Genomic DNA, 12,839 nt, shown 5'->3' with positions numbered 1-12,839 from the left:
GTCTTTTTTAGCTATCAATCAATGCATCTTATTTTTCCAAGGGCAAACAATTCTCTCACCTTGCCGACAGGTGGAGCCGAGGCGCAGCTTCCCAAGAGCGGCGTGACTCAAAAATCTCCCAACGCACCAAGCCAATCTTGGTTTGCTCGGGTCTTGCGTAGGCTGCCAAGCCCACCTTGGATACCCACCCACCCACCCACCCACTCATCGGGGCTTAAAGCTCTGAAGTCTGTCTGGTTTCCCACCGTTCAATAGAGCCCAATGCGCAGAGGCTGGACTTATAGAGAGGGGGCTTCTCACCTGGGCAAGCCGCTTACCTGGTGGGGGGCTCGCCAAGGTTTGGGTGAGGGTCTTGTGAACGGGTGGGGGGGGGGACCGACCTGAGTCTTTCCCAGCACCTGGCAAACGGAAGAGGAATGTGTGTGTTTGTGGTTTTTTTCCTCGCGTGGATGCAAAATGGGTGGGTGGGTGGAGGAATTGGGTGGGTGGGCTCCCTTGTCTCCAAGAGGGGCGTTTACGCACCCTCCAGGCAGGCGGTAGAAGCGTTTCGGGGGGGAAGAGAGCGCAGCTCACGTGCTCTTTTCTTCCTCCTTTCTCGTTCTTTTTTTTCTTCCTTTCTTCCTTTATTTCTCTCCCCCACCCCACCCCCGCCCGCCACTTCTTTCTTCTTGGCTCTCTTCCGAAGCAGGCAAGAAAGCAAACTTCGTACCGGGGAGGTTGGGCTCAATCCAGATGCGGAAGCAAAGAGAACCCTACTAGGGTTGCTTCGGATGAACTCCAGCTGCTACGGGGTCTTGCAAGGTGGCCAGGCTAGAGTAAGCGCCAGACTACCGGGTGGAAACCCGGAGTAGAGGGAACCCCCGTTCCCACCTTCCAAACTGGAGTAACAGCCCATTTTCCTATCCACCTGGAGAGAAAAGGCGCACGATTCCCGGCGCAGGAGCGCGCAAGAGGTCTCTCCGTTCCGCGTTCCTTGCGCGACCCCTGGATTGACGATCCAGAAACTCCAGGAGGGAGAAAAAAGAAAAGAAAAAAAAAAGGAAGGAGCGACCCTAACCCGGCGAGGAGGAAAACCTTTGATACGGAAGGCGTTGTAATCTGGATCAAGCCGTAGGTGAGCTCAGAAATGACCACGTTCTCTTTGCGCGCGGTCTCCACGGTCGATGGTGGTTGGTTTTGGCGGGGTGGTTTATTATGAGCATCTGTTAAGGAGTTGGGTAGGGCTTGAGCATACGAAGGGAGCCAGCCAAAGCCGGCAGCTTGCTTGCTTCCCAGTCCTACAATCCGGATTTCGTGGGGGACAGCCTACCTTGCAGGGTTGTTGTTTTGACAGCAGGGTGGGGGAAAACTGGACAGCCCTGCACGCTTTTGTAAGGTGGAGGAAAGGTTTTGGTTTTGGTTTTGAATCATTAGGAAGAAAAAAAAGGAAGTGTCAGTGGAACAGGTGGAAATTCCCAGATCAACTTTCTTTCTTTCTTTCTTTCTTTCTTTCTTTCTTTCTTTCTTTCTTTCTTTCTTTCTTTCTTTCTTTCTTTCTTTTTTAATGTATTGGCTGCCTGTCTTACCAAAAGGTAGCTCTGATTCGCTTACAATATATTATTATATTTATATTATATTATATTATATTATACTATTATATTATATTATATTAAATAATAATAATAATAATAATAATAATAATAATAATAATAATTTATTGAATTTGTATGCCGCCCCTCTCCGTAGACTCAGGGCGGCTAACAACAAGGATAAAAACAACATGTAACAATGCAATAATAAAAAACAACTAAAAACCCTTATTATAAAAGCAAACATACACACAAACATACCATGCATAACTTATAATGGCCTAGGGGGAAGGAATATCTCAACTCCCCCATGCCTGGCGGTATAAATGAGTCTTGAGTAGTTTACGAAAGACAGGGAGGGTGGGGGCAGTTCTAATCTCCGGGGGGAGTTGGTTCCAGAGGGCTGGGGCCACCACAGAGAAGGCTCTTCCCCTGGGGCCTGCCAAACAACATTGTTTTGTTGACGGGACCCGGAAAAGGCCAACTCTGTGGGACCTTCTCAGTTGCTGGGATTCGTGCGGTAGCAGGCGGTTCCGGAGGTAATCTGGTCCAATGCCGTGTATTATATTATATTATATTTATTATATTTATTATATTATTATACTATATATTATATTTGTATACATATACATATGGTAAAATTTTACAAAAACTATACGCGATAGAAAGTGAATATAATTTTTTAAAAGACAAATTCAATGTAAGAGTTTGAGATTTTCGGATGCCTTCTCCCTTGCTGCCCCTACTTATATCACAAGAGGGTAAGAAAAGTGCAAAAAAATAAAATGAATGCCCCCCTCCCTCAAATCAAAAGCCTCTAGAGTCACTTTGTGTAGCGAGATGATCAGAGTATACAATACATTTCTTTTCCTCATTGTCAATTTTGACAATATGAAACTACAGTATTGTCAGAAAATGTGGAAATCAATAAAAATTTGAAATAAAAAAAATGGAAAATATGAAAATCAATAAAAAATAAAAAAATAACACAGAAAAAAAAAGAAATACAAAAAAAATCCCAAGTTCTTTGTTGAGCTGCTGATCCCTTAGGCCAGGTGTGTCCGACCTTGGCAACTTTAAGACTTCCGGACTTCAACTCCCAGAATTCCCCAGTCACGTCATTCTGGGAGCTGAAGTCCACAAGTTTTAAATGCTACCAAAGGTTGGACAGCCCTGCCTTGCAACTTCAGAAATGGTGCCGCTATTTGTTTATTTGGAGCAATGACTAAGGCTGCTCGGCTTCTGTTTTGCAACCGCAAGGGAATTGAATAAATCTTCAAATAACGGGGTGTGTCCCTAGGTGAAAGAGGTATCTGGGAAGCTGACTGGCTTTTGCCCTGGATTACCCTGGAATCTCTTAGGCCAGGGGGAAAAAATGAGGTGGAATTTAGCGTATTTCCAGGAACAGCTTCCCTCCAGCACTCTCTCTCTTTTCTTTCCCTTGAAACATCTGTTGATGTGGTATTATCAGATGGTGGGGGGAGCAGAACTCCCAAATACTGTATCCTGTTTTATGTCATCTGGGGGGGAGGGACAAGGGTCAGCATAATGGGTTTGGGAATGTATTTAAAGCTGGTGGAAAGGGCAGTGTCCAAACATTCAAAAGATATTTCAGTACCAGTGAAATATTATTTATTTTATTTTATTTATTTATTTTGCCCAATACACAATGAGGGTTTTAGTGGGTATATATCTATATACACATAATAAAATACATGATGAAGGTTATAGAGGAGATACTCATAGTAAAATATATCTAAGAAATAATAGAAAAGAAGATAAAGTAATAGAACATATCAATGAAAGAATAGAAGAAGAGATATAGGAATAAAGGTATAGGAGATGTATAGGAGAGCAATAGGACGGGACGGAAGGCACTCTAGTGCACTTGTAGCCTGCAATACTGAATTATTTTCATATTTGGTGAGATTGTGAAAAAGTCAATGCATCCAATCAACTGTTTAAGAAATAAATCATTTTGGCAACACTCAACAGAATCATTAGAAGAGATGCTAGATTAAAAAAATAGAAAAAAACCCAGAACTTTTTCTATTGGGAATAGCACAATAGCACAAGCTATAAAAAAAGTCAATTATACTTGACATTACACATAACTACAGCCGCCAGGGCAACTTTTGCACAAGCATGGAAAAATGATGATATACCGAAAGAAGAAGAGGTAATTGAAAAAATAATAGTCTGCGCTGAAATGGATAAATTAACATATGAACTTAAAAATAAGGATGATTCAGACTATTATAAATGCTGGGATAGATTTTACTGTGGGATGGAAAAATTGAAAAGTTCAAAATAGATAGTTCAAATAAAAGACGTAACAATTAAGGAGAAAGAAATAGAAATTTAAATATCAGGGGAAAGAAAAAAGGGAGAAAGAAGGAAAGCCCTATTTGAAAGGATGTATAGAAACGGTAAATGAATCGTTAATATTAGCTATATAAGTATGAATAAGTATTAATGAATATCATGAGAAATGTAAACTGACTTGTCACGTAACAGCCACTGTTTTTAAATACATATACTGCTTCACAGTGCTTTACAGCCCTGTCTAAGCAGTTTACAAAGCGAAGATCTTGCCCACAACAATATTATTATTATTATTATTATTATTATTATTATTATTATTATTATTATTATTATTTATTAGATTTGTATGCCGCCCCTCTCCGTAGACTCAGGGCGGCTCACAACAATAACAAGAACAATGTAAGAACAAATCTAATAATTTAAAAAACGCTAAAAACCCCATTATTAAAAGCAAATATACACACAAACATACCATGCATAAACTGTATAGGCCTGGGGGAGATGTCTCAGTTCCCTCATGCCTGACGGCAGAGATGGGTCTTAAGAACTTTACGAAAGGCAAGGAGGGTGTGGGCAGTTCTAATCTCCGGGGGGAGCTGGTTCCAGAGGGTCGGGGCCGTCAGAGAGAAGACTCTTCTCCTGGGTCCTGCCAAACAACAGAGAAGGCCAACTCTGTGGGACCTAACCGGTCACTGGGATTCGTACGGCAGAAGGCACTTAAGATGGTCCCTGAATGAATGAATTAGCTCTGTGGATTCAGACCATAGTGAATTTCAAATGTTTTACTCAATTACATGCTAAGCTGCATACACACATGTTAGCCCAACCAAGATTAAAAGTTACCCTGGTTAACATGGCATGCACTTGCTCTAGCTTTAAGTTTTAACTGATCTGTGCAAGCGGATATATCCAGACCTTGTGTTTTTGAGCTATTAAAATATTATAGAGTTGTAACACTTTAAGACGAAGATTTCTCAAAGTTGCCTATCCACGGCTGTTCTTCTAAGTGGCTTTTTTTTAAAAAAGAAAATCAAAAACAAATTGAAGCATAAAGAAAACGGGAAGACTGCAAATAGAAGGTTGTTGTTTTGTTCTTGCATAATATATTTTTGCTTGCATCAGAAGACATGTTAGTGAAAGCCTCAGTTGGCTTGAAAGGGGAAGTCCAGAGCATTTATCAACCATGAAAGCTCTTTGAGTTTCTCCAAAGCTTTGGAGGGAAGAGAGTACTTATTTATTTTTCAAACATGTATAGGTGTTCTGTCGGGCTCTTTGGTAGAATCCTCTCAAAAATTCACAGGTACAAATTTCAGACACACGCACATTAGAAAATTCAAAACAATGTTCTTTATAATGAAAATTCACTTAAACCATGCCCTCTTTTGGTATAGCAAAGAGCACTCGTCTCCAAACAAACTGGTAATTTGTACAAGTCCCTTATCAGTTCTGTGATACTTAGCTTGCAGCTGTGAGGCAATTCACAGTCCTTCTTCTTTCACAAAGTGAAACACACTTTGCTCTGGTTTAGTTTCAAAGCGGGGGAAAATCAGCACACAAAAAGTCAAAGTCAGTAAATCAGTCACGAAACACAACGATCAGATAATCCTCCACAATGGCCAAACCCACAGGCTGCTATTTATCACTCATGTCTTCTTGGTCAGAGGAGCCTTCATCAGCAGATTCCACCGGGGGCAAAACAGGCCTGCAGCATGTGGATGTCTCCCCCACATCCACAGTCCTTGGGGCAGGAGCAGGGCCAGAGCTAACCACAACATATAGGGTAGTAGTAATTTGTAAAAATATAAGTAAAAAGTAACAATAAAAGAGGACAATGGGCAGGGGACAGGGATGGTAGGAACAATGGTGTGCTTATGCACGCCCCTTACAGACCTCTTAGAAAGGGGGAGAGGTCAACTACAGACAATCTGAGGTTAAAGTTTTTGGGGTTTGGGGAAGAAACCACAGTCAGGTGGTACATTCCAGGCCTTGATCACTCTATTGCTGAAGTCGTATTTTCTGCAGTCGAGTTTGGAAAGGTTTACATTGAGTTTGAATCTATCACGCGCCTGCATATTGCTGCAGTTGAATTTGTAGCTCAGGGTTGAAGGGTCTAGGATTGGTGCTCTATGAGCTCGTAGAACACCACTTTGAAGCTCTGAGAACACCAATCACCCCAGTTTGGAGAGTTGTCCCAAGAGAACTTCTGTTCTGAAACTTTCTTGGATGAGTGTTGTTATTCATGATCTACAAAACCTACAAAAAATGGTGGAAGGTCCTAAGCGTAAAACCTATCAGGAAAGACTTCATGAACTCCATCTGTATAGTCGGGAGAACAGAAGGGAAAGGGGGGACAGGATCGAAACATTTAAATATGTCAAAGGGTTAAATAAGGTTCAGGATGGAAGCGTTTTTAATAGGAAAGTGAACATAAGAACAAGGGGGCCCAATCTAAGGTTAGTTGGGGGAAAAGAGCAGAAGCAAAGTGAGAAAATATTATTTCGCTGAAAGAGTAGTAGATGCCTGGAACAAACTTCCAGTCAATGTGGTTGGTAAATCCACAGTAACAGAATTTAAGCATGCCTGGAATAAACACACATCCATCCTAAGATAAAATACAGGAAATAGTATAAGGGCAGACTACATGGATCAGGAGGTCTTTTTCTGCGGTCAATCTTCTATGTTTCTATCTCTTTCTCGGCGGGTGATCAGTTCCCCTTACGAAGTGTTGATGGTCCGTGTTGGTTCCCTCTTTCTATACGCAGGCAACACCGAGGAGCAGCAAAGACCTCCCTCGCTTCCTCTTCTGAGCAGGAAAATGATGACTCCAAGTAGCAGCTGCACACAAGAGTGACCAAGGCTTCAGAATAAGATGTGGAGAATGCAGCAGGAACTTTGAGGAGATACTGGACTCTGAAGGCAGGGACATGATGGAGAAGCAAAAGGAGAACAACCAGAAAGGAGGAGGAGGAGGAGGAGGAAGAGGAGGAGGAGAAGGTCCTGTCCTGGCAAGGAACCTCCAGGAACAAAGACAAGTTTCTGATGGCACCCAATCCCCTCGTCTTATCACCCGGGCTGAAGCCTTGAGCCTTGTCCGAGGTCAGTCGACCAACAGGAGCTGGACGAAGAGGAACTCGGCCAAGTGGGGGCCTGAAATGGGCTCATCCCGCCTTTCCATGTCCTGGGGCAGCACCAGGAGGAAAGGGTTAAAGGAGCTCCTGATGCAGAGCAGTCAAGCTAGCCACACCTGGCTCACACCTTCTTCCAGAGAGTCCGTCTCGGTGGAGACCCAGGATCCCTTCTCAGAGGTGAATTCAGAAGAGTTATGTTTAGCTCTGGACCCCTTGGAACACGAGTGGATGTTGACTGTAGCCCAAGGGGAGGCGGAAAGCATCCTCAACCTCTTAGCCAAGGAGCCCACCTTGCTTTCCAGGAGAGACTTTGTGACCGGTTTTACCGTCCTCCACTGGTTGGCCAAACACGGCCGCCACGAAGATTTGATCCGGGTGATGTCATTTGCAGAGAGGAACGGCTACCCAACCAACATCAACGTGCTCACGGCCAGTGGGAGGCTGACCCCTCTCCACTTGGCCGCCCTTCAGGGTCACACGATGACCATCAAGATCCTTGTCGGTGCCTTCGGGGCCAACACCAACCTCAGGGATCACAACGGCCGCAAAGCTTGGCAATACCTCCACGCTAATGCTCCCAGGGAGTTGAAGGAACTCCTGGGAGCAACAGAAGAAGACTTGGTCATCCCTGGAGTAGGTAACACCAACAACAACTGTGCCCCTTCAAGGTGGAGTTGGATCGGGAGCTTTAGGACGGAACACCCAAATGCTGAGGCTGCAAGGCAAGGCCAGAGGAACAGTCCAGTGGGGTATTTCAGGAACATCTTCAGACAAGCTGTGGCATTCTTCCAAGACCCTTAGAGGTCTCCTGGGTGGTTAAGGGCGCCTGGTTTCTTGCCTTGGATTGATCCCCATGGCCATTAGACAAAAAAGCAGTTAAGAAGGCAGAGGACTATGGGATAAGAGGTTTATCTCTCGAATTTTAACAAACCTTGGGATAAGAAAATATACGGTGGTACCTCTGCTTACGAACTTAATTCGTTCTATGACCAGGTTCTAGGAGATTCCTAGAGAGGCCCCACAGAGGCTTCTCCCTTCCTTTTCCGGCTTTGTTTCTTCCCAGAGATTCCTAGAGAGGCCCCACAGAGGCTTCTCCCTGCCTTGTTTCCTCCCAGGAGATTCCTAGAGAGGCCCCACAGAGGCTTCTCCCTGCCTTGTTTCCTCCCAGGAGATTCCTAGAGAGGCCCCAGGGAAGTTTCTCCCCACCTTTTCCGGCCCTATTTCCTCCCAGGAGATTCCTAGAGAGGCCCCACAGAGGCTTCTCCCCACCTTTTCCAGCCCTATTTCCTCCCAGGAGATTCCTAGAGAGGCCCCACAGAGGCTTCTCCCCACCTTTTCCAGCCCTATTTCCTCCCAGGAGATTCTTAGAGAGGCCCCACAGAGGCTTCTCCCTGCCTTTTCCGGTTACAGTTTAGGAGGCTTGGGTTTATAAGTGGAAAATGGTTCTTGAGAAGAGGCAAAAAAATATATTGAACCCCCGGTTCTTATCTAGAAAAGTTCGTAAGCAGAGACGTTCTTAGGTAGAGGTACCACTGTATATATTTTTTCGGCTTAAGGAAGTGGATACAGGGAGGAAGTGGGAAGAAATCTAATGAAACGGGGGGGGGGGGGTTGTCCTTAGCATTTGTTTCCTAGAGGGCTGTCGATGTATGATGTTGAACTTGAAATTCAGCAACTGTAAAAAATGTCTCGCCTTCTCCTGTGCGAATTGCAGGACGTCACATTACGAAAAGCACACGCCTATCTTTGCTTAACGTATTCATATTACGCTAGGCTGAAGGACCAGCAAAAGAACTACGTTGAGTTTGGACGGCTCCACTTTTGGCCACTGGAAGAAGCCTCTAAATCGGCTTGCTTCTGACAGCTGAACAATACAATACAATTTGGCAACCAACTGGATTGAATCAGAGGTGAAATGCTTAAAAGGAAACAGAATATAATACTGGCTGCCCAATCTTTTTGGAAGAGTCAGAAATAATATTTTAAATGTACAATTAAGAGCCCAACGGTGGTTGGTGCAGGCATTTCATATTGACTCCTCAGTACCAAACACGGTTAAAATTGGAATAAAATATGGGCTCTTATATTAATAATGTATTAAGAAACTACATTTTATTCTGATTTATTCTGTAAATTTGGTATCAGAGTCAATACGAAATGCCTGCCTCTACCACTGTTCGGCTTTTAATTGTACTCTTTAAATGATTAAAGGGGGGCTAATTGTTTTAGAAATAGTATTTTCAACATTGGATTTTGTTTGCCTAAGCCATGGTGTAATTCAAGGGCTAAGAGCAGCTGTGCAATTTAATTACGCGAATACTGAAGGCTTGGGTTCGTCTGCATATATGTGGGGTTTTAAGAGAAGATAAGAGAGTTGGAATGCACTTTTTTGTGAGTTTCGAAAGAACATAAGGAAGTAAACTTCAGTTAGACCAAGCCCTTCCTGTTGAGTCTTGCAATCTTTGCAAAGGAAAAAAAAAAATTCAGCAGCAAATTAGAAGGATCTCCAAATTTGGCAATTGCACGAATTGCCCATCCAGCATCTCTTAAAAGTCTACCAAGGTTGAACACTTCTGCGCTAGGATACTGTTTGAGAGTCGCCTTGTTTGATCAGTAAAAAAAATATTTTTTAAAATGTCTACCTGGTTTAATTCCTCATTCCTGGTCCCCTGAATCAACAAAAAAAGGCCACTAAGAGTGGATCAGAAAGCTTTTAAGTTTTAATTTGCAGGATTAGAGTTCAGGCAGTAAGGGCAAAAATATATAGATGATTCTCTGCTTAGGACCATAATCGGCACCAGAAATTCCATCGCTAAACAAGGCGGATATTGAGTCTCGCCCAATTTTACTTCGCCCCTTGTTACAGTTGTTAGGCAAATTGCTGTAGCTCTTAAGTGAATCAAGTGGTCCATTAGTGCAGTGTTTTTCAACTAGTGTGCCCTGAGACATGGTCAGGTGTACCGCGAAGCTCAGAGAGAAAGAGAACAAGAGAGAGAAAGCAAGCAAGAGAGAAAGAAAACAAGAGAGAAAGCAAGAAAAAGAGAAAGCAAGAGAGAAAGAAAACAAGAGAGAAAGCAAGAGAAAGAAAGCAAGAGAGAAAGAAAGAAAAAGAGAAAGCAAGCAAGAGAGAAAGAAAACAAGAGAGAAAGCAAGAGAAAGAGGGAGGGAAGGTGGGAGAAAGGCAGAGGGAGGTAGTGAGAGAGAAAGAGCAAAAAAGAGGAAAGAGGGATGGAGAGAAAAGAGGGAAAGAGAACGAAAGGGAGTAAGAGAGAATTTTTTTGCCCAATCTTTTTTTAGCCCCCCCCCCCCTCAATGTGCCCCATGGTTTTGTAAATGTAAAAAATGTGCCATGGCTCAAAAAAGGTTGAAAATCACTGCTTTAGTGAATCCGGCTGTTGACTTGGCTTGTCAGAAGTGTGTGATCTCAGGATACCGCAACCCTAATTGTGAGCTGGTTGCAGCTTTTCCCAAAATCACTTCTGTTCTTCCCACGTAACCTTGGAGGATGTACTACTGTTGTAGTTGCAAGGACTGGTCACCACAGCGCCATTGTAACTTTAAAGCGGGTCTCCAAATGAAACATAGAAACATAGAAGATTGACGGCAGAAAAAGATCTCATGGTCTAAATAGTCTGCCCTTATTTCCTGTATTTTATCTTAGGGCGGATAGGTTTATCCCAGGCATGTTTAAATTCAGTTACTGTGGATTTACCATGTCTGCTGGAAGTTTGTTCCAAGCATCTACTACACTTTCAGTAAAAAAAATTCTTACATTGCTTCTGATGTTTCTCCCAACTAACCTCAGATTGTGTCCCATTGTTCTTGTGTTCACTTTCCTATTAAAAACACTCCCCTCCTGGACCTTATTTAACCCTTTAACATATTTAAATGTTTCTTTAAAACTTTTAGCAGCGATGAGAATCGTGTGTTTCATGTATGCCCCAAACTGGGTGAATCAAAAGCTTTGGATAAGCTAATCATGATTTGTACCAAGAGAACCATGGTTGGAGAAGGATTGGGGGGGACAATGAAATGCTCACCCCATGTGCTATGGGGATCAAGGCAGGCAGACTCAAATTCTTGGGAGTTTTGATGATATTGTTGCAACTGGTAGTTGGAGGAACCACAAGGTTCACAACAGGAAGGGGGCATATCTTCAGGAAATAAGAAGGCAGAAGAAAAAAAACAATTTTGAGTGACATCTGATGTTTGCAAAGGAGGCTGCACCGACACTTAGCTCCTATTTGTAAATTTCTCAAAGGTATCTGTGGAAATAACAAACCAAAATAGACAGTCCTTTTATCTGATCCTATCTACTTCCCCCTACAGGGTGGAGCCAGCTAATTCTTTAGGCAGGGCTGAATTTAAGCAATAGCAAAAGGCAATGGTGTAAAAGATGGCTGCTTTAAAAATCGGAGACTTTTTAAATGGACTATATTAGTAAAAGAGGAAAAATTGTTATTTTCCAATATAAAGGCAGTTTAGAACAGAAATCTCCAACCTTGGCAACTTTTAAGACTTGTGGACTTCAAGCAAAGCTAGCTGAGAAATTCTGGGAGTTAAAAGTCCACAAAGTCTTAAAGTTGCCAAGGTGGGAGACCTCGGTGTAGAAAGACATCTATATTCACTTAGCTTCTGATGACAAAGCTTGTCAACATTAATTCCACGGGTTTTTGAAATCCTGTCCTTTCCACAAAACCAACGGGAGAGAGAATATTCTCATAATTTTTTGTGAAGGATTTCCTTCACAAAAGGAATATGCAGCAGTAATCAGCTGCATTACATTTTTTAGACCTAAAACCCAATTTAATCCTTCAGTACAAATAGTGGTTAACCAAACCATGTTTTAACATGTAGTCTCTTGAGAGGGACAAGGAGTTTATCCCACAAATATACCTGGTTATATTTATTTCTTTGAAATAAATCTGTCTCTCATTGAATCATTCCATCTTCATTGTAGGTAGTGAGCCGCCCCGAGTCTACGGGCGGCATACAAATCTAATAAATAAAATAAATAAAATAAAGTCCTTTAAATCATTATTAGCCCATCAGCTCACCGAGTTTATGTCTATTGCAGCTACTTTCTTATATAGTTCTGGTATTTTATATACTGTATTATTGCTTTCTTAATATGGTTAATCTCTATTATATGCAACTCTTCGGGAAATTATTTCCCAAACGCTTCATCCTTGGTTCTGGTTAAACCTGCATTTAGTTTAAAGAATCTGCTATTAAGAAGCATTTTCTTTCTTTAAACACTAAAACAAAAACAAAAAAAAAAAACAATTTTCACGTTCTGTAACAGTGTGTACACTTTGTAAAAAGTATATTTACTGACTAGAATTAAAAAGAAAAAAGGAAAGGCTCCCAAGATATTTTGCATACATAGTTCAGCACAAACATTTCCCCAACATCCCTCTTCTGTAATTCTTTATGCTTTGCTATTTAATTTTTCCATCTCATCATTCTCTATGCTATTTTTCCCTTTCTCAGCCTACAACTAGTTACTCTGAGAGTTATTTGATTTATATGGCTACCCATCTCAACATGCAACTCTGGGCAGCTGATAAATATTCTCACATTATTTGCTAGGAATCCGAGTTCCCTGCTTGCTTGTTTCAGGCTAGTGATTCTGGCAGCAAGAATCTTTTATATTCTGACAATGCTTCCCTTTAGGGCCAAGTGGGTACAAGTAATAAATCCAACCAGAATTTGAAATGAACTAGTCTCCTGATTATTAATGGCAGTAAGAATTCAAGCAACGTAGCTACTCTGAGAGTTAAAGAATACCAAACACGTACACACAAAAAAAACCCCG

The 12,839-nt window shown here is 42.2% G+C and overlaps 1 protein-coding gene across 4 annotated transcripts; it reads left to right on the top strand.

The window, feature by feature from the left end:
• Positions 1-208: 208 nt before the first annotated feature.
• SOWAHD (sosondowah ankyrin repeat domain family member D) lies at positions 209-9,656 on the top strand. 4 transcript variants are annotated; one of them, XM_070758334.1, is made up of 3 exons: positions 209-320; positions 689-1,114; positions 6,656-9,656. In XM_070758334.1, exon 3 carries the CDS (start codon positions 6,818-6,820, stop codon positions 7,820-7,822), a length of 1,005 nt encoding a protein of 334 aa, XP_070614435.1. In that variant the 5' UTR covers positions 209-320; positions 689-1,114; positions 6,656-6,817; the 3' UTR covers positions 7,823-9,656. The 4 variants fall into 4 exon arrangements, with proteins under 4 accessions (XP_070614435.1, XP_070614433.1, XP_070614436.1 ...); XM_070758332.1 differs by having other exon boundaries at positions 209-343; XM_070758335.1 differs by lacking the exon at positions 209-320 and adding an exon at positions 438-460.
• The last annotated feature ends 3,183 nt before the right edge of the window (positions 9,657-12,839 follow it).

This window comes from Erythrolamprus reginae, chromosome 8 (genome assembly GCF_031021105.1).
Source record: "Erythrolamprus reginae isolate rEryReg1 chromosome 8, rEryReg1.hap1, whole genome shotgun sequence".
Taxonomy (NCBI): Eukaryota; Metazoa; Chordata; class Lepidosauria; order Squamata; family Dipsadidae; genus Erythrolamprus; species Erythrolamprus reginae.
This window is presented reverse-complemented; position numbering and strand designations above follow the sequence as displayed.

What these genes read in the sequence shown, in the direction of transcription:
- SOWAHD (XM_070758334.1), top strand. Translation starts at nt 6,818, where the DNA reads ATGATGGAGAAGCAAAAGGAGAACAACCAGAAAGGAGGAGGAGGAGGA.